This window comes from Nanorana parkeri, unplaced genomic scaffold, assembly GCF_000935625.1.
Source record: "Nanorana parkeri isolate BGI_ZX_2015 unplaced genomic scaffold, ASM93562v1 scaffold683, whole genome shotgun sequence".
NCBI classification, from domain to species: Eukaryota; Metazoa; Chordata; class Amphibia; order Anura; family Dicroglossidae; genus Nanorana; species Nanorana parkeri.
Window position 1 is genome coordinate 419,591 of NW_017306951.1, and position 21,348 is coordinate 440,938.

Consider the following 21,348-nt stretch of genomic DNA (forward strand, 5'->3'; position numbering starts at 1 on the left):
TATATATATATTAGGGGTTTAAAGAAATTTTCTTTAAAAAAATTCAGATATTAGCATGTGCGTGCAGAAGTGTTAAAACAGCCACAGTCCTTCATGTATAACATGGCCAAAACAGTCTGCTGATGATGGTAGTGGTAATCCCCAAATCATGTTCGGCGTGCCTGATTGAAAAGTGAAAGTCTCTTTAACTTCATTTCTCACTTCGGTCTTAGGCCCCGTTCACACTGAGCGATTTATCGCGCGGTAATTCCCGCGATATCGCGGCTATTTACCGCGCGATATCGCTCTCCAATGCATGGCAATGGGGCAAAGGGTCCTGCTGTCGCGGGTCGTGTGTCGCTACAGCAGGACCCTTTTTGGAGCGGATTTTGCCGCGATTCAATGCTTGTCCATGCAAGCATTTGCGCGATATCGCGTGACAAATTGCACAATATCGCGCAAAATGCCAATCGCGCGACGAACACGCGATTTGCGAATCGCCAAGTGTGAATGGGGCCTTAGTATTTGCGGTTTACACTTTCAATTGCTAACATGCACACATTCCACAGCTCCGAGTACCAGCATTTATGGGATGCCAAAACATGAAATTCACTATGGAAGATAACATGGTAAAAGTCACCACAACAGCATTCGCACAAGAAGTGTTCTGAGCAGGTGACTGGCAACATTTTTGACATTCCCTAGGACTCCGTCTGCACACAAATGGGAACTTTGTAGGAAAATATGATGATTGCAGTCTCCTTTAAGGTTGAGAATGAATTGCACATATTTTTAGTTCGCTTACATTTTGATATGTTTGACCATTTTCCTAAAGATTTGAATAGGATTGACATAGACACCTTTTTCTCACTTTGCTGAATCATGAGGCGGTCCTTGGCAGCCGAGATCTAATAATTACCTTGCTTATTAGCGCACAACAGAATGAGATGTTTTCTAATGCCATTGCTGAAGTAATAGATAGGCCTGATGCAGGAAGACAATATAATGGCTTACTGTATATAGAATCCAGTGAATAGGAGAGAACTTTAATTCTGTATAGTGTATATATATATACAGGGCCGTTTTTATATCCCAATAACCAAAAGAAGACAAAACTGCTAATAGCCATCATGACAAAAGTTGTGCTAAAGGTATTAAATCTGTATTAAGAAAAACATACAGGCGCTAATGCTTACTTCAGTTGCTAAAAATTTTGTTTCCCGGCTGCTACAGTGTCAGGTAAATATTGCACAATAATATTTCATATTTAAATTTCGAGCCATCAAGTGGCACTCAAGTATCATTTTAACTTATCTACCAGGCTGCTTTAGCCGCTATGCTAGTTAATGTTCTACTTTAGAATTTACAAGCAGTCAGAGGGAAGATGAATGACTAATCCACTCCTTGTTTGCTCTTTTCCGGGTTTTATTGTGTTTTAATTCTAGAGATACTGTGAGAACGATAAACACTTTTGCTATGTTTATCTTTAGGAAAACCTGTCATGCTCTGTTAATCCTGTGTTCTAGGGGCACCATGTATTAAATGCTTATTTATAAAACAAAAATGTTGTATAAATGTAGGGATGAGGGTTATAAAATAATGAGTAAAAAGAATATGAAAATGTATCATCAGCTTCAATTTAAAAATCTGATTATGTTTTAAACAACTGCAAGCAGTAATTTAGCAGGAGTAAAGATGTTTTAATCTTTATACCTTTCCATGTTCCAGCATAATTTTAGGTTTATGCCCAAGAAAGGAACATAATTTTGTAGCCACATGAAAATATTATACTGTATGTGTGCATAATGAATAGAGAATAAACTTATGTGTGGATAGCTGATGATTTATGGGTAAATGGAAGGAGGCTAATGTGTCTCTTTTGAAGAAAGGACAAAATAATTGGTAGACAAAATGTATTGCAATTCTAGTAATGAAAAGCACGAGTTTTAAGGCCTCATTCACACTCTGCTAACTCGGGGTGTACACGTCTGTGCGTCTCAATACTTGGACACAGGATGGATCCTGTCTGCATCCGAGCACAGACACCCAGACCTGCACGGATGTGCAGTTCGGGTGTGCGTATGATAGCGTATGGCCACGTACCCCCATAGGGAAGAACAGGCTGCTACAAGCAGCATCTGTCCCTCCCAGGAACGGCCCGATACAGGCGTGCATGCTGCACGGACGTGTATGCCCCGAGTTAGCGTAGTGTGAATGAGGCCTAAAGAATGACAATGTGGAAGTTACAGACCACAGTACATACCCTCATAGTTTTATAAAATTTTGGTCTGAATATCCAAAAGCCTAACCCAATTCAAAACCAGGCCCATATACTGTATGCACAGCCAGAGCATTATTCCTTGCCAAGGCATGACTGTTTGCCACTTGACTTAGACTCCAAGGAAAAGGCCTGTGTAGATGGGTATTATGCAAAGTTGTTTAAACTACTACATTGATCACTAAAATCTTATGTTTCTTTTCTTAGCTATATGAGGGTGCCTACAATGAAAATGAGAAGCTGAAAAGCAACCTCAGAGAAGCCCAGCTGGAGCTTGCAGATATTAAAGCCAAGTTGGAAAGAGTTGTGAAGGTAAAGTAGGCCCAAATTACAAATGATGAACACCTTGTAAAGTAAAGCATTGCAACAAGCAAAGCCAGGAGTATGGCATTATTTGTGTAATAAATTAGCAGATTAGCTCAAAAGGCTATAGCAGAGTATAATGTGATTAAAATACATGGACAAGTGTTAAGGAAACCTATATTGTAAAAACGCATACATTTTTTTTTATTATAGCGAAGGACACCAACCAACTATGCAAATCTGAGTGCTGACAGCTATTGCTTTGTTTACATTCAGATGTCTGCACTGCCTGTTTGACTCAGTCTTCACCATTTATAGTCATCTCAAACTTTCAGGCATTAATAATAAATCATAAGGGTATAAAGATTGACATGCATGACCAGCCAGAATTTAGATTAGATTACAATTTAGCACTCATTCACATTAGAAACGTCTGGCACGTACAGCTCCGTGCACAGCCGTATCGCTCAGCTCCCGGGAAGGACAGGTGCTGCTTGTGATCTGGCTTGGACGCAGACAGGATTCATCCTGTCAGCGCACGAGTACGCTCACCTGCATGAAACGTGCAGGGCGGGTGAGCGTAGGGCGTCGTACGGCCATGTAGTCCCATAGAGAAGGATGAGGGCTGCGTACTAATCACGCGCAGCACCTGTCCTTCCCGGGAGCTGAGCGATACTGCCGTGCTCGCAGCACAGAGCTGTACGTGCCGGCCATTTCTAGTGTGAATGAGGGCTAAGTAAACAATTTCCTGTAAGTGCAAGAAAGGACTCTGTCAGAATTAATTTAATATAGTTCTTTGACTTTAGCAAAGGGAATCCTGATTGGGTTGCTGTACTAAATTAGTGCAAAATAAATTCTTATTGCTTGCTATAGGTTAAATATATGAACTCTTTATTAACTTTATTAACTTTTTTTTTACCTTTTATGAATTCCAGAAACAGGACCAATCATCAAGTCACACTGGACTGCTAGAGGCTGAAAAGAAAGTAAGTGGCCAATGATCTGTCTTCCTATGTAAGTGCTGGTTTACAGGTAAATTGTTTACAGCTAATATTTTTCTGTTACAGGAGAAAAGGGTTTTGGAACGCAGGATGACAGAAATGGAAGATGATATTAAGGTAAGAAATAATGTTTTAAAAAAAAGACTTTCCTGCTATAGGCTAGCATGTAACCTGTAGTGTCTGTGTTTAATGAACATACTACATTAGTTACATAAGTCAAACCTAAAATGTACTTAAATAAAATGTTTTACTTGTTGACATGTTTGTAAACATATTTTTTTTACTTTGGGCTGAATGAAGCGGCATTAGAGGGGAGTTAGACTGGTTGCCGGGAGACATTGGTGCCTGAGAATCTGCAATAAAAAACACATTGGCCCCATTCACACTGAGTGATTTGTAGCGAGATTTCGACAAAAAAATTGCTTCAAGCCCGGTGCAGACTTACGCGATCCGGGATCGCGCGGTCCTGCACAATGCAGGTAGCGATTGCTCCGCTGCCCCATTGATTTCAATGGGGTGACATCTGCGCGGCAACCGCAGAAAAAAGGTAAAAGTACCTTTTTTTTGCAATACACGGCGTGCTGCTGTTTTAGCAGCGGGAAACCACGTGATCCGCTCAGCGTGACTGGGGTGCCAATAGAAAATAATGACACCTACATCACGATCGTTGCACACCTGGGCGACTCCTGACCGCGCGGCAGTCCGCGCGGAATCGAGCATGATTGCTGTGCGGTGAGGTGTCGCCTAGGGGTGCACCGGCCCTAAACATGAAGCTCAATGTATTTCAATGCATTTCAATGTAGCTCTTCACATCTCACAGCTCAATGTCCCCTGTAGCTTGTAGCTCAAGCTTGTTGCTCGAACATGAACTATTTTTCAGTGGATTTTGTGCGATTCGGCCCCAATAGGTTTTGATAGACCTGCCAAAAGAAGCGCTACATAGCTCGAAAAAATTTGCACTATAGCGCAATGTAGCTCAATGTCGCTCAGCTCAAATCAGAGCTGAAAAAGAGCTTTTTATGATGTAGCTCATTGTGAATGGGGTCGTAAAAGCACAATTTAATTATTAATGGCGTATAAGTGCCCATCTGAAACCTGCATCTTTGGTAAGATCTGAAGCACAGCAAATTGATGAGACCAGCACCTTCATTGCCAATGCAGGCAATAAATATATGCCCATAATGTAAGGACGGAAGAGAGTCAGACAGCAAACCCGAAAAGGTGGCAGCATTATACCTATCATTCTGGAGGCTTGAAGAATGTTACAGTAATTGGACCTAGAAAGGTCAGCAGCTCTGATGTTTGAAGACCTCTTTACATCTTAAGCCCTTAGCGGCACAGCTTCAGAAAATGTTTTCCTTCCTGGGGACCGGAGAAATTTGGCCATTTTTGTTATGTGTTTGTTTAACCATAATTTCCATCTTCCTCATTTATTGCAACTACACATATTATAAACCCTTTTCTAATGGACAAAAATTGTCTATAATTTGATGTGACATGTGCATATATAAATTCCTATTTGTTTTTATAAAAAATACAAACAAGCATTTCAACAACCATAAATGATGCTGCATACACAAATGCAGAAATCTAACTATACAAATCAATGGGAAATTGTTCATCAAATATGAAAAAATTATAGTAATTAATCCTATCCTATCAATAGCATGAATACATGTAAATAATTAAATTTATTTTTCCCACTGCAGCCCTTTCAATCTTAAGGGAAGCACATCTCTAGGTATTATTAGAGTGGTGTGTGTGAAAATCTCTATAAGGTTCCTGACCAGTATTGCTAGTCCCAACTGGCTGCGGTTGCTACAGGTCAATAACAATTATGAGCACTCCCAATTATGCTAACTATATGAACTTTCACACTATTCAGAAATATAAATCCACTGCCTAGTGCAGCCATATCAGAACATAAAATACAACCATATGGCATCAAAGCCTCAGGCCACCAGACCCACCACAGAGTACTATTAGTATTGTTATAGAAGGTAATTGCTTGTCGGCTACATCCAATATTAGCCTAAATTCAGGATCCTTTATGCTTATGTCCCTGTGCTTGCTCAGGATTTTTTAACAGCTACACTGTCAAATCTACAGACACCAATTCATAGCCTCATTATACTCCTGGACAAGCAGAGGTCACAACCGTGAAATGAATTGAGACATCTCTACTGATCATCTATCTGACCAATAGGATATTGTAATAATTATATAATCCAAATTTCTTGAAAAGTTTAGTAATTATGACTTAATACCTAATGGATGGGAATAGTTATATAAACCTTTTGTACAATAATTCCTTAATGCAGTGCTCCATTATGCCACCTGATATTTATACTTCTGTTTCAGGTTCTCACAGACCTAAAGTCTGACAACCAGCGTCTGAAGGATGAAAATGGAGCTTTGATTCGAGTAATAAGCAAACTTTCCAAATGACGTAGTGTAAAAGAGAAATAACTTAATCCATATACTGTATCCATTCTGTAAAATCTATGAACACTTTGAGGTCTTTGGTGCTAGAGTTGCCACTTCAGAAATATCTCTTTATATTTTGGATGCATATTTTTGTGTATATTTTGGCAGAAATAGTTTTATTGAAGCAAGCAAATGTATGTAGTATTCACTACATTCAAGTGGATGACGTAATACACTGAATTTGTAAGTCTGTATATAAAGACTAATTTTATGCAAACTAACAGCTCATAATGCTGTAAAGCTGTAGAAAATGCACCAGAAGGCAATGTGCAACTCTCACTATCAGAGGCCATCTTTTACTAAACTGACCTCAGAAAATTGAGATCTCATCGCTGTAAGTCACTACATTTTAAATTATAATTATTAGTCCCTGTTCACACCGGGCGGTTTGTACACAGTCTGTTTGTACACATTGTCTGTTACATACGAGCTTCAAAATGCCCAACACAAGAAATCCCATGAATTTTAAGGCCCTGTTCACATCTGAGCATTCGGAGGCCAGCAGCAAAACATTGTACGCAGAAAAATTAGCTTCTTTTGGCAGTTTGCAGGTCATTTTTCCCCATAGCCTTCAATGGAAATTACAGGAAATGCGTGACAAAAGCATTTTGCACATTTCTGTGCGCATTTTTGCGTGCTTGTCCATTCACTGCAATGTCTTTCAAGCTGCCAGCGAAAACATGTGTCTTTATGTGCGTGTGTCTAACGTGCGCAAAAAATGTGCATGGGAAAAAAAAGCTAGATGAAACTATGCTAAAATGATGATGCCTAGGTGAGAACGTGGACTGAGGGATGCACCGATATCAGTATTAGTGCCGATACTTGTGAAAATTCCCCAATACTAAACGCCGATACCGGAGCTTTAGATGTTTGAACAGAAGCGGCTGTCTGAGGTCCCAGGTTTGTTGGGGACCTCGCCAGCCTTCCTGTGAACCCCGGCGCCTGTTTACAGCGACTGCCACAGATCTCCTCTTCCTTCCTGGGGACCCTTGCAGCACTTCCGCCTCCCGCACCCAGCTGCGAGACCCTCTGGACCCCTGGTAACACCGTCCACAGCCTTCCCGACATCCCGGCACAGCCCACCTGAGACCCCGCACAGCCCAAATGAGACCCTCCGCTGGAGACATCAAGCTGCCACCCCAGAGAAACACAGAGTATATGTAGCTTTACATTGTTCTGCATTGCTGTATAATATATTGCTGAGATTTGTAGACCTCTATAGCTGGTGGTATTCTGCATTGCTGTATAATGTATTGCTGAGATTTGTAGCCCCTCTACAGCTTGGAGTCAGTGGCAGAACTACCAGGGTCACAGTGGTTGCAGCTGTGACCAGGTCCTGGCGCTCCACCACTGTCCTAAAACCATTGGACTGTATTGTTTTAAAATAAAAACTGTCACATGACACACAAAAAAGGTATCGGTAATTGGTATCGGCGAGTGATTGAGGAAAAGTATCTGTACTCGAAAAAATTGTATCCGTGCATCCCTAATAATTTTTCTTAGACTTTGCACTCTCTTACTGAGTTTGTTTTATATTCTAAGTCCTGGCCCATTTTTTTAGCCCATGAGACAAAATATAAAAACTATATTGTAATTATCCTCGCATTTTTCTGTAGTGCATATTAAAGCAGAAGTAAACGGCTGTAAATATAGAGCATACTTACACATTAGGGCACACCCCTTTCAAGCATGCCCTTTTTTAGTGCTAATGAAACGATCTTCAGTACCCCGTTCGGTTCCCCGCCACCAACACTTCCGGATTCCTGCAGGCCTCTTCAGACATTAGGCAGCCACTGCATGCACTTTTCTGCCCAAAAAATCCCTACTAGTGATTTTTTTAAATTTTACTGACTTTAGTAGCATTAGAATCATCTACAACCCTATAACACCAAGAGCAAAAAAAATAGTCAATTGCAATTTTATCTACGTTGACCTATGAAAATCAATTCTTTGGGAAAAAAATAATTTTTAATAATTAGTATATTTTGTTTACAATCACCCTAAACTTTTTTAAGGGTGGGGCTTTAGGCTCATGTTAATATTACTTAAGAATTTTTTAATTTAAGCCTTCCATATACAGTACTTAAAGGAGAACAATGAGGTGAGTGCTTTTCAGTAGTTCATAGTTCTAGATAGTCAGAGCCAGCTGTCACTCACGCAGCTGGGCGGATCCAGACATAATTGTCGAGATCCGCTTCAGCGTCTCAGTATACCACGAGCAGTAGCTAGCGGTATACTGAGCTTAGGGTGACGGGAGGACGCTAGTTTGTGTCTTCCCATTACCCTAACGAGAACTATGGGGAAAAGCCTTAACCCCATAGTTCTCCTTTAAGTATCATAAGTAAAAATAAAATGTTATGCTAAGATGCAAGTAACGATATTTAATGCTATATAAATTTAATTTCCAAATATGAAATATGGATACCATATTAGATATATATAAATAAAGATACCACAAAAGTCAGTTTGATGCACTGTGATTTTAGTAAATTATTCCTGGTTTCCAGAGAACTTGTCACCTATGGGATAGTGGTCTGCATAACCGTTACCTGCTGTGACCCCAGCTGTCATTACATATTTTGTCATGGCTCTCCAAGATGATAGTAAACAAATGGGCCACATAAAAGAAACCCCTCCTCCACTTCATTAGATTAGAAAAAAAACACTCACAAAATATTTGCTCTTTGTAAAATCTAATTTTAGGATGAAGTAGGGTTAAACTAATGTTCAGTTACATTACAACCTTCTAGAGGTACATTGTTGGTTATGAGAACCCGCATTAGTGAGTGTAATAATAATGCTGCCTGCATATGTGAAGCATGTAGAGCAGGGGTGGGCAACTCCAGCCCTCCAGCTGTTGTGGAACTCAATGAGGCATTGAAAGACTGACAGTTACAGGCATGGCTCCAAGAGGCAGAGCCATGTTGGAATTTGTAGCTGCAAAGCTGGCGGGCTGGAGTTGCCCACCCCTGATGTAGAGATAATTTGCAAATTTTATATATGCATATACCAACACTAGACAAACCCAACAGTACAACAGACACTGCCTAAATTAACTTTCACAGCAGAGGCTTTGGTGTTTTAAATGAACCCTGTACTGGAGGCTGCCACTGATCACCCTTTCAAAAAATGATTGTCTATCTGTCATGATGATACAATGGCCTCAGTAATTTTGGTGTCACAGGTATTCATATTAGGAGCACTAACTTTTTGGATTCTCGGTTCCGTACATGTAATACGTTATAATGCCAGCCAATTGAGGACTTGAAAGTTCAGTTGAGACCTGAAATAAGCACATTGGCACCCTTGATAGTTGGCATGGCTTAAAAGTAACTGTTTTGGGAGTCATTAACTTGGTGGGTAAAGTTCCTTTTACTAAAAGGGAAGAAGTTAGTTAATGGATATGCAATTTAATATAAACATGGATTAAGTAATTTATTTTATCCTGGTGTTTTGTCCTTGTGACCCTTCTGTTTCTAACATATTTAAGTCACTTTTATAACGTTTTGCATTTTGTTTGTTTTTATCTCTCCCACATATAAAAAAAATGGGACAAGGAGTTACAGCAGATACTGTCCATGCTATATTAAAGTCATGAGTTTGTATCCATTTTCTTTAAAAAAAAAACTAGTTTGGTTGTTTTATATGTTCTTTTATTAATGCACTTTAAACTACATTTAATATGACAAAAAGATATTTATTTAATTATAGATCTCTTGCAAGAATTATTAACATTGACACTGTGAGTGGTTACTGTCACATACATATGGCAAGCACTGATTATTTTTTTTTAGCACACCAATGTCATTTTGCAACTGCCAGTCCTTCAAGATCCCAAACTGCACTTAGGTTTGATGGTGTAAACTGAACACTGGGTATTGCTTTCAACTTTTAACTGTTTAAAGTCAGTCAGCTAGTTTTTAACATTAAGATTCCACCAGTGTTTTACTGGAAAGGTTTGGTGGTGACTGTTAGGAATCAAATTTTCTAGAGCTAAACTACATGGCTGACTTTAATCTCAGTTTTCTTGCAATTTGTTTTTATTTTTTAAGGAATAAAGTTTTTAGTTATAAGGTAGTAGAAAAGTAGGTCTTACATATGCAGCACTATAGTAGCAGCAGTTTATAATGTTGTGATATTCCGAAGGGAGGAAATTGCGTGTGAGGAAATTAGGTCAGTTACATTTTTTTTGATGGGCATGTGATGCTTGCCTGTCAGTCCTTTATTTTCTAAATTATGGCATTATGACTTTGATGTTCGAGGGATTCTGTTCCCAAGAAGACTATCTACAAACTCCCAGGTCTTAGAAACATTGGGGTACCTGTCATGAAGGTCTGCTGTAATATTTTCCATTCTCATCAATTTCTTAACTATACCCATTCCTGATAGTTCAGTATAGTATATGTTTTCCAGTTTCTTTAATTATTCACCTGTCATTTATTCGAATGTTGGTGATTTCCCAATTTACAACACACTGCAATTAATGCATTGCAATGGAAGGGACTGAAGTAGCATAACTATAGCAGGACCTATACTGACAAAACTGTACCCCCAAAAAAGTGGCCAAGGACTAGTCATTATTAGCTGGAGGAAGCCTACAGGCAATACTATTTTCTCCAGGACCAACTTACCACACATGATGATGGAGATAGGAGAGGGATGTAGAGTAATCAATAGGCAGCAGGAGAGGTGGAGGAAATACAGATCTAGAGGATGAAGCAGTAATAACATCACCAACGGTCATATCAGCCTTCTGAATCAAGAGTGGGCAGGAAAATCTCATACTGTAAACACAAATGGTCAAAGGTACATGAAAGCAAAGGCACTGCAATAACTCCTGAGGAATTTAAGGCAACAGTCCAAATCTTACTAGATATTCAATGTAAGACTGTGTCAGACGTCCCAGGGAGCTAGTAGTGAGATGAGGAACCCACTGGCAGTAAGCAGCAAGACAGTCCAGAAACACGGTACAAGTTTAGGGATAATCCAAGAGGGGTAGTCAATGTCCAATCCGGGTCGAGGCAGGCAGCGAAAGTTCAAAGGTGGAAGACAGTCCAAGGGTCAGTAATCGCGAAGGATACAAAGGGGCAACAGGCAAATCAGCAGGGAGGCTAGGTGTTCACCATAAGGTGGAATAACTCAGCAATAAGCCAGAGCTCAGGCCAGGTTTTTATAGCCAGGGGAGGTAGGGCCACCCCCTGGTCACCGAGGCAACCAGGAGGCCTCCCTCCCCGGGAACCAATGGCAGGCGAGGAAGATGGAAGGTGTGTACTGGGAACCTCCCCCAGCAAGGCTCACACCTGATAGCCAGATGACGCAGGAACGCTATGCTCCCGGGGATGCACGCACAGCCTGCGTACTGTGCATGCGCATACGCTGCGTGACTCGCGCATGCGCACCAGCACCTCGGGCACCAGGTGTTCTACCGAGCTGAAGGGGAACCCGTGCCCTGCGCCGTGCCCGTGCTTCCTGACAGACTGTAAATATGCTTTTTCTGTGTAAAGGTCCACCTTAAAACCAGCTGCGTAGTTTATAGATTTTTTTTCCTAATTGGAGTCCTATTAAGTGCTTTTCAAAGAAACCTGTACTGAAACAAATATAGACACAAATGACCTTTCTGAAAATGCTAGTTTCCTCGCTGTCTTGGGTTTCAATATTTTAAAATACTGCCATGGAACAAGCATGCTGAACAGGGAAGTCAGAACTCCTGATCTGCATACTTACATTGATTCAATGATATATAAAGCACAGCGGCCATTTGAACAGCATAAAAGGCAGGTAACCAGAATTTTCAGACGTGGAATTTAGAAACTACATACTTCCTCACTACAGGCTTTCTTTAAGTTTGACAATAGGCAGTAGGCATGCAACCAGCAGGTGATGTATAACATAGAGAAGGTGTTCTTCACACATGGCATATCCTATAGCATGCAGGAAACAAACTCAATGCAGTTTTTATATCGCTAATTTTCTTTTGTTTTTATTAATTAATGGCTATTAAAATCAGTGGTGTGTAAAACTGGCCATGCATTACAGTCTACCTGTACAATCTACTTTGGGCCAGTGTCAATGGGCTTCCATAGGTACATTTGATGTGCTTTTGACCTCAGTTTAAAATGCTTCTGAGATCTTTCAGAATACATTACAATTTACCTGTGACAAGTTGTTTTTGCATTACTATAGACTTGTATAGGGAGAGAAGTCATTCTGAAGTGAACAATAGCCTGTCTACACTAGCCCTTTAGCTATGTAAGGCTACCTGAACAATCATTAAGTTTACGTCTAGATAGAACCTTGCACTACATAGTTTTTGGCAAATTTAAAACAAAATATACATTTACATACAGATTGTAACATGTGGCAAGCTTATGACAAATATGATTGAAAATTGTTGTTGATGCACTGAACTGCCTGATACCTAAAGACTATAAAAACTATTTTGCCAAACAATATTGTCTAAGGAAAGCAAAGTGGCACTTAGAACAGAGGTTGGTTCTTCTCTCCAGGTTTTAGAAGCACTTGCGCCTCACTAAAATCACCAAGCTTTATATATACAGTGTATATATATATATATATTATTTTTATTTTGTAACTGAGTTTTAACATTGTGGTCTTTCACATTACAAGTGACATGTTTGATTTGTTTCATGCATTTACAGAATTAAAATATTTGGTGCATATTTAGACTGCTTCCAAAAGTACAGATATAACATTTTCTAAATATGTCCTACTCAGAAATGTAAATGCCAACATTGTGAAACTTAGGGGATGGCTGTACACAGATTGTTATTTATAAATAAAGCACAACTCTATAATTGTGTGATTGTGTATGTAAATGCACATCCATATGGAATAAAAACTATTATTTATACCTGTAATGTGTTACTTTTTGACTATTGATTTTAAAGTAAACATATCAAAGCCTCTGCACCAGTATTCCTCGCTGACCTCCTACCCATAGGTGCTAAACTGAAGATACTGCACAAACACTTCTGAGTGTTACACAAAGTGCCAAAACCAAAATAACTAAATCATATCAAACTTACATTCATAATTATATGCTCAATTTTTTAAAAGTGATTCAGTGCACAATTTGACACACACCAAAAATGTAGTGATGCAAAATGTAGTGATCCTAGTGTTTATCAGTGCATAACCCAGCATTTTTCAATAGTCCAAAAGGTGCTTGTTACACTTTCTACAGAATGGGCCTTTATAAATGATTAGAAGAAAACTCACCAAATATTTGGAGGGTTATTCACTTACCTGTCAAAGGATCTAGTCGTACCTTCGGCTGATCATTCGGCCGCCAGAGCCCTTCAGTTCACAATAGCCCATACAGCAGTCGGAGGCAGCTGAGCCGAAGCATTTGCGTTTGGCTCGACTGAGCCGTAGTGACAGCCGAAGCAGGAAGAACAGTCAGCCAAAGCTGACCATTCGCCCCGCAAAAGACAACAGCTGAGCGGAGCCCGCCGGGATGTCAGAGCTGGCTCCGCCCAGTTGTACTGTAATGACAGATCAGCATCCCCAAATAACGTGGGGACGCTGATCTGTGATTAAACAAACCTTAAGGGCCTGGTATGACTTTGGGGGGAACCCCACAAACTTTTTTTATTTTTAAATTGGGGTCCCTCCTAAGGCCCCGATATTGTGGCTATTTACCGCGCGATATCGCTCTTCAATGCTTTGCAATGGGGCAAAGGGTCCTGCTGTCGCGGGTTGTTACAGCAGGACCCTTTTTGGAGCGGATTTTGCCCCGATTCCAGCTTGCTCAATGCAAGCATTTGCGCGATATCGCGCAACAAATCAGGCGATATCGCGCAAAATGCAAATCGAGCAGTGTGAATGGGGCGTTTGTTGCGCGATTTGCATTTTGCGCGATATCGCCTGATTAAAGTCCTACCAGACCTAAAGGGCCAGGTATTACTTTTGGGGCGAACCCCACGTTTTTTTTTTTAAACATTCCTACCAGACCTTGAGGGTCTGGTACTGTTTGGGAGGGGGACCCCACGTGGTTTTTTTTTTTCTTTCAATAATTTTATTATTTTCTTAACTTTAAAAAAAAATTATTTTCTTTACATCTACTTAAATAATTTTTAAACTTTTTTTCACTTGTTTTTATTTTCTATTCTGCTCGCTAATGAAAAGCAAATCAGCTCAGCGGCATTCGGCTATTCACTCGCCGCCTTTCGGCCCCTATGAGAATAGGGCGAACGGCAGCGAGTGAACTGCTGGAGCTTCGGCTCAGCCAATCCAGATGTTGGATCGGCGGAATTGAACTGTTTCTGCACTTCAGCTCAGCTAAGCATGTTCGGCTGACCGAAAGCAGCCGATGTATGGCTGATTTTAGCCAATGTATGGCTAAAATCAGCTGTACTGAGCTGAAGTGAATAGCCGAACGACATTCCGCTCAATTCACTTCAGCTCGATTATTCACTCGGCTGCCTTTTTTTGTGAGTAACCCCCTTGATCTCTCAACCAGAGATCTGCACCCAAATATAAGTAGTCGAAATCATTTTCACATGTATCTCCTACATGATGACCAATAGTTCCTGGGTGATTTCAGATGGGAATTCATAATCAGGGAGAATAGAATTCCAAATTGGAAAAACTTTATGATTGCAAAATATAAAAGCAAAACTGCCACTTACATTTGAGGATGCACAAACCGCATTTCTGATTTAACTTTGTATCTATGGCAACTGCTTGGGTTGCAGCATGCATACATGATAAAGTCACTGTCTCCTCCCTCTATTCTACAATGAAAGCATATTTTTGTTTAGTTACTTGAATAATAATTAAAATAAAGGTATAGGAGCTTAATCAAAAGTGTCTCCTATTTTTTGCTAGCGTGTTCAGCCTTATAGACAACAACAAAAAAATGAAAAATCAAATTGTTCAACCACATCTCTGGTTGAGCAATAGATCCACAGATATAGGCAGCTGAAGTTGTATGCACATTTTCACCGTTTGGCAAAATAAAGGTTTGGCCTGCCACTTGAATTTCAGTTGCCTATACCTCTCTTCAGCTACCTATACCTAGCAACATTTTAACTGTACACTGAAGCCAACCTCTGTTCATGCATTTTTAATCAAATGCTCAGTTTGAATTCCATTGATTTTAGGAGAGATTTGCTTTCAACCTCTTGCCCTAAAATAATATGAACTTGCCAAAGGTTCTAAAGTCCTTATTTTTAGTGAATAAATATATTCGCAGAAGAGCTTTTTTTCTAATTAACCAAATACATCCCCTTCTCTAAGCATTCCAGGGGGCTTTCTACAGTTATTTATCTCTACAGTGCAGAATGGTAGACTGGATAAAAACTTCAACCTGTCCTATTATTAGTGCTCCTTTTGCCTGTCTGAGAAATTTAGCAGACACAACTGTACATTCTCCATACATGGGGTCATTATCACACAAAAGCACCAAAAACACGCACAAATGATAAACCTACAGATATTTATTCAAAACGTGGCCAGAGGCATAACTAGAACCTTGTGCAGGAAACCATGAAGGGCCCCCCCAACCCCTCACCGCCATGGTACCATGTGGTTAACAGGAAGGCTGCCGAGGTCCTCAGGCAGCCGCTTCAGTTTAAAAATGTAGTGCTGGTGTTCTGTGGAGAACGCTGACCCAGTATCTGCGCTTGCGCACATAAGGGATTAACGAGGAAACAGTCATTTATTTACAAAGTATTTGTTTTTAATTGTTAATTGTGATCGTTAATAATATGCCATCCATGGCAGTACATGATGGATGGCATATTATTAATGGTCACAATGGCAGTACATGATGGATGGCATATTATTAATGGTCACAATTAACAATTTAAACTAAATTCTTTGTCAATAAATCCCTGTTTCCTCGATAATACCGGTCTGTGCGCAACAAGCGCAGATGCTGAGGTCAGCAAATTCGACTACGTCGGCGTTCTCGACAGAACACCGGTATCTGTGTTTAGTATCGGGGCATTTTCACGAGTACTCATACTCGTGAAAATGCCCAGTATTGAGACTGAGGGTGCATCCCGAATTAAAAATATAATGTATTGCCTGGACACGTAGTTCTGAATATTTGGTGCTATTCTGCACCAAAATGATTATGCAGCAATGCATAATCATTATACAGCAATGCAGAATACCACCAGCTATGCAGGACTACAAGTCCCAGAAATACATAATTATAAAAAACAGCAATGCAGAATGCCACCAGCTCTCATGCAGGACCTTCTTCCACGTCTCGGCAGCCAGGGGGCGGGACTAAGAGGAGAGGATCCTCACACAGAAGAATGTGCTGCCTGGCGGTGCGTGCAGCACATTCTGCTGGACAAGTGACAGCCTCTCCATCCCCGCACAGCCGCCCGTACATGATGCGGGTGGCAGAGCGGCGGGGAAGGAGCGGCACTATCTCGGGGGGGGAGGCCTCATCTTCCTCTCTGGGCCCCCCCCCCAACAGGCGGAATGCCAGGGCCCGGTCACAATTGCGACCGCTGCGACCCTGGTAGTTCCGCCAATTAAAATGGCATATTGACGTGAAGAAAGTTAAACCCAATTAACATTGGATAGAAAAATAAGAAGGGTTTGCAAATAAACAAACTTTGCTGTTAAAAAAATAATTGTATTATACAAGGCTTTAAGGTTCTGCTCACAAGGATCCAAGTTGCCATTGACTGGTTACCACAAAATACCCCAACTAAATCTAAATATGAAGACACACGGCATACAAAATGAAAATGTTAAAACAAATATTTCTGACAGCAGTGCTTTGAAAGATTACAATAGAAGACACTTGAGTCAATGTTTCTTTATTAAGGAGACGTCTTACAAAATAACAAAGACAACAGTTATCTCACACAAACAATAAACACACCAAGGTAGGTGGAACAGGGAAGCACCTCCTGTTAACCTCACCTCCTATATTTTTGAAAACATAGAGACAAAGACAGAATACATGCATATTTAATCTGAGTATACCACACCTGGATACTCTGTTCTCAGAAATTATGGCTTTTATATCTCAGCATGGCAAAGATTTATAATACAGACAGCACGAGACGCAGGAAGGGTCTGCCCTTATGCCAGGGTAAAGGCCATAATCTATTGCATGGATAAAAATCCGTCAACATTTAGCAGGTTATAGGACATCAACAGGACACACACAAATGAAAAAATAATTTCAGTAAACACACTGCCCCTTTCCATATGTACCTATGTATTATATATTTATTTATATATATATATTTATCTATATACTTTAGATTCCTCCTTAGCATGCATACATTCAAAAATATAAAGTGTAAGACAAAACCCTTTCTAATATATATCCAAAATGTTAAGATTGACTGCCAGTAAAGCCTGGAACAGCATCCGGCAGCCTAATTTATTATTTCTTAACCCATAAAATGATAATTTTTAACCCATTTACATCATGGCAAAACAAAATGCATTGGAAAAGCAGATCAGAACTTACTAAAGTTTGCAGCATCACAATACAAAGGTGAATGTTAGTGTTACCTTTACTAGTGAAATATAATGCTACAACAGATTTGCCATGTCAGTAAACAGGCCAAAAAATATCCTGCTGGTCTCGCTCACTCACTCACTCTCACAAGCATACATCTATTCCCCATGCTGGTATGTACACTGCCACATGCATGTTATGTACAGAATATTTAACATACATCCAGTCAGGCACGCACATATCTGAGTAAACAAACGGGCCTCTGATCATAATGGGTATGAAGTAAACATGATTTTCTTAAATTTCTTAATAAAATGTAATATGGCTGCTCTCCATTATCTGTCTTGGTCTGAAAACTACCCTGTATAGCATGGTTTATTCCATTCTTTATATATACACAAACATCTATCTTCTTTATATATTACATGTCCAACTTCCATTTATGTTCAGATATAACTTAAAGTATTATAAACATTTAAAATAAACTCAATAAAAAGACACTGGAATTGCAACAATTAATATGATTAAAAAAAAGCTATTCATTTAAATAGCAACAGCATATATGTTTGTAATATTTGAGATTCACTAAATTTGATGGCTGCAGTGAATATGGAATCATGCTTTGGACATCTGCAGTGTCCGCTTCTCCCCACCTTTTTAATACTTACCACATCCTCCATGCACATGGGTTTGCCATTCTAAAGTTATCTTATCACAGAGACACTTGCATTCCTACAGAACATTTCCTATAATTCTGTTGAGGTGGTTTAAAGCTAACTCAACATTAAATACTCCAAAAGTGGGATCACTTAGAGTTTTGTCAACAGTGCTCACAAGGGGTGCTGAGACTCTGCTGCAAAGATCTGGAAAGGCTTAAAGATGGTGTAGTAAATAACCTGGGTTTTAGAAAGAAAGTAAATAATTTTTCTACTAACAGTAACATTATTTGGAAGTAAAATAATTACATAACTTGCTCAACATAGTCAACATATAAAAAATATGTTTTTTTTACCAATATAAAGCTTGAAGAACCAAGCAACAACTTTAAACAATAAATATTCTCAGATTGTAACTACTAATTTTGCATCTTACTTGTATAGTTTTCTCAAACCCAGACTAATCCTACCTCAAATTATGTGCAACCCAACATCTTTTGCAAACAATTTTTCACAAACTGAGTATTCTTTCTTTACAAACTACTAGTAACAGTGTGGCTAATTTATTTTCTCCTGATAAATGCATGATAAATACAATTTTTGCTAACTATAACAACAGTTTAGAAGTCAGGCTGCATATGTTATCAGTATAATAGACAGGTGTATTTTCCTACTCTCATGTATAAAAACTGGAGGCAATGAGGCTGGAATGTTACCAGAAATAACATTTATTTCCAGTATCTTCTTCCTTAAATGAGTTACTCTAGAACCTGACTGCTATGGGGGACACCATAACATGTATTTCCATCCAGATAGTGGAGCCAACTCTGGCTAAATAACAAAACAGTTGCTGCCACTAGAGGTCTGAAATGAGAAAGCATAAATATTCTTTTTTTCCATAAAGCTTCAATCTGTTGACAACATTTTTTTATAATGATTGTTAGAATGTAGGTGTCACACCTTTTGCATTTTAATGCTCTATTACCTCAATGTATTCCCTTGCACTTCACCTGATTGTAGGCATACAATATGAAACATTCCCATTATTAGCCATGAAACATGGCTAACCAATAAATGCTTACTTTCTTTATTGCGATGTCAACAACTGTATATTCTGACATGCAGCAAAAAAAACCTCTAATTCTTTCTTTATATTATACATATATTTTATATGCCCATAATTAGTTATAGATATTTAGGATAAAAAGCATAAACGCTATTTTAAAAAACCCCTCCCACAATATTTTATATAATCAAAAGTTTTTTAGCTAGATGCACAGATAAGTATTCCATTTCCTTGGCGATTTATCCTAGAGTAGATGTCTACTTTAGAAAAATGGAAGACATGTGATTCTGAAAACTTGTTAAAGGACAAGATACTCATATAACCTCTTTCCACTGATGCTACAGAGTAGGAATTATATTATAGATATGGAGATTGCTTATGTAATGGGTAATCTAGAGGAAGTGCATAAGAAAAGTACATTTAAAAATGAAATTATCCTAACAATAGCTATAAGGAAAAATACAATGTGTACGTCAATTTCTCTAACACATTAAAAGTGTTTGTAAATAAATATATTCACCTTTTACAGCATATACTAGATTTTAGAGTAAAATAGCTTAAAATCAACATCTGCTACACTACTACAATGACAAGTGTAAACCTAAGGTCCCTACTACTAATAGTAATCATTTAAATTGGATATACTGACATGTAGCAGAGTCAGAGAACCTACTTTGTCAATAAACCAATGGCTGTCTACTACTAATTTTTGGAAGACCAGAATATCATACAGCTATTATTTACCCACCAATGTATGCATACAATATAAAGTCTGCTTAGAGCACACAAAAGAGGGGGACATCTGTCTGCTAGCAATGATCAGCTTCAGCAGTCATTCTTCATTGATAAAAATCATTGGTTTAGGATCCTACCACTTGAAAAAGAGAGGAAATGTTTATCTTCTGAATTTGGTGGCTGACAAACAGACTTGTATTGAAATACCACCCCTTGATTGTGTTCCTTAGGTCCTGGCTGCTGTGCATTTGATGTTGCCGGTGGGTGAGCAGAAGGTGCTTTGTAGATTTAAGTCTGCACAGCAGAGTGGGAGGGCAGGAGGGAAAATATTAAGGGGAAGTATATGTGTTATGTGTGTGGAGGGTTATTTACTTCTTTGACCCAAGAGCAAGGTCCACTTCTTCTTCTGGTTTGAGTGGATGCCACTGAGCAATAGGGCGACGTGGATTGGCCAGCATATCTGACCAATGTCGGAGCTCTGTTCCTGATGCACTGCATCCAACAAAGACCTTTCCAATTGCCTCATTCTTACCCAGTTTGTCATAGTCCAGAACTGTGATTACAACTTGTATTTTCTGTAAGAAAAATAAAAGATAGCCTTAATAAAAAAAAATTAAAAAAAGTCTCCAGCATTATCATAAGCCAGTTCTGATAAGTGGGAGCAAGCCATTAAGATAATATAAAACACATTGTTTAAGGACACCTGTTCCATTACATTACCATCCTTTTAAAAATGATAGATCTCTGGCTGTCATGCTGATCTATTTGGCTTCAAAACTTTTTTTTTACCTATAACACACATGGATATCAGGAGTTTTGATTTCACTGAAGCTTGTTTCAGGTAGGAAACTTAGACCGCATGGAAGTGAAAGGATCAGCATGACAGACAGACAACTCCCATTATCAGGTGGTCAGTAATGGCAGCTCCTGTATTTCTTTCACCATAAATTTTCCTTAAAATAGATAAAGTAAAATGAGAAGAAAAAAAACACGAACAACAAAGAAGAAAAATGAAAAACAAGAACAAAATGGTCCATTATAAAAGATCAGAGGAAAAGGACATGCAAAACAGACAGAGGACAGAGAAAATGTATAAACAGCACAGAAAAAAGTAAGACAGTATGATAGTAATAAAGCAGACCATTTAACTACTAGAAGCCTGTTGTTGCCTATATATGGTATGGTATAATAGGTAAGTAAAACAGATTATTGTATGCAGGGGCCTCAAGAGCCACATAGTAACTGCAACAGACATGCAAACCTCAGGCCACAGGTTGGGCATAAGGCTTCTAAAAGTTTAACAAATGGAAAATTAGATATATAGGGTGGGGAGGGAGGACGACCACCTCCTCTTCCTGTATCCCAATTTGTTGCTGGGGAGG

The 21,348-nt window shown here is 39.2% G+C and overlaps 2 protein-coding genes across 3 annotated transcripts in view; one reads left to right on the forward strand and one right to left on the reverse strand.

Moving 5' to 3' along the window:
• LOC108792790 (protein phosphatase 1 regulatory subunit 12B-like) overlaps positions 1–6,151 on the forward strand; it is a 34,350-nt gene extending 28,199 nt beyond the window's left edge. Inside the window, exons 4-7 of the mRNA XM_018563648.1 lie at positions 2,465–2,569; positions 3,496–3,546; positions 3,628–3,678; positions 5,923–6,151. Of these exons, the coding sequence (XP_018419150.1) occupies positions 2,465–2,569; positions 3,496–3,546; positions 3,628–3,678; positions 5,923–6,009 (294 nt within the window). The 3' untranslated portion in view covers positions 6,010–6,151. The remainder of the gene's footprint in view (positions 1–2,464; positions 2,570–3,495; positions 3,547–3,627; positions 3,679–5,922) is intronic.
• A 13,958-nt stretch (positions 6,152–20,109) lies between these two features.
• LOC108792794 (synaptotagmin-2-like) overlaps positions 20,110–21,348 on the reverse strand; it is a 50,930-nt gene continuing 49,691 nt past the window's right edge. For both annotated transcript variants that reach the window (XM_018563651.1, XM_018563652.1), the window contains exon 9: positions 20,110–20,541. In XM_018563651.1, the coding sequence (XP_018419153.1) occupies positions 20,335–20,541 (207 nt within the window). In that variant the 3' untranslated portion in view covers positions 20,110–20,334. The remainder of the gene's footprint in view (positions 20,542–21,348) is intronic.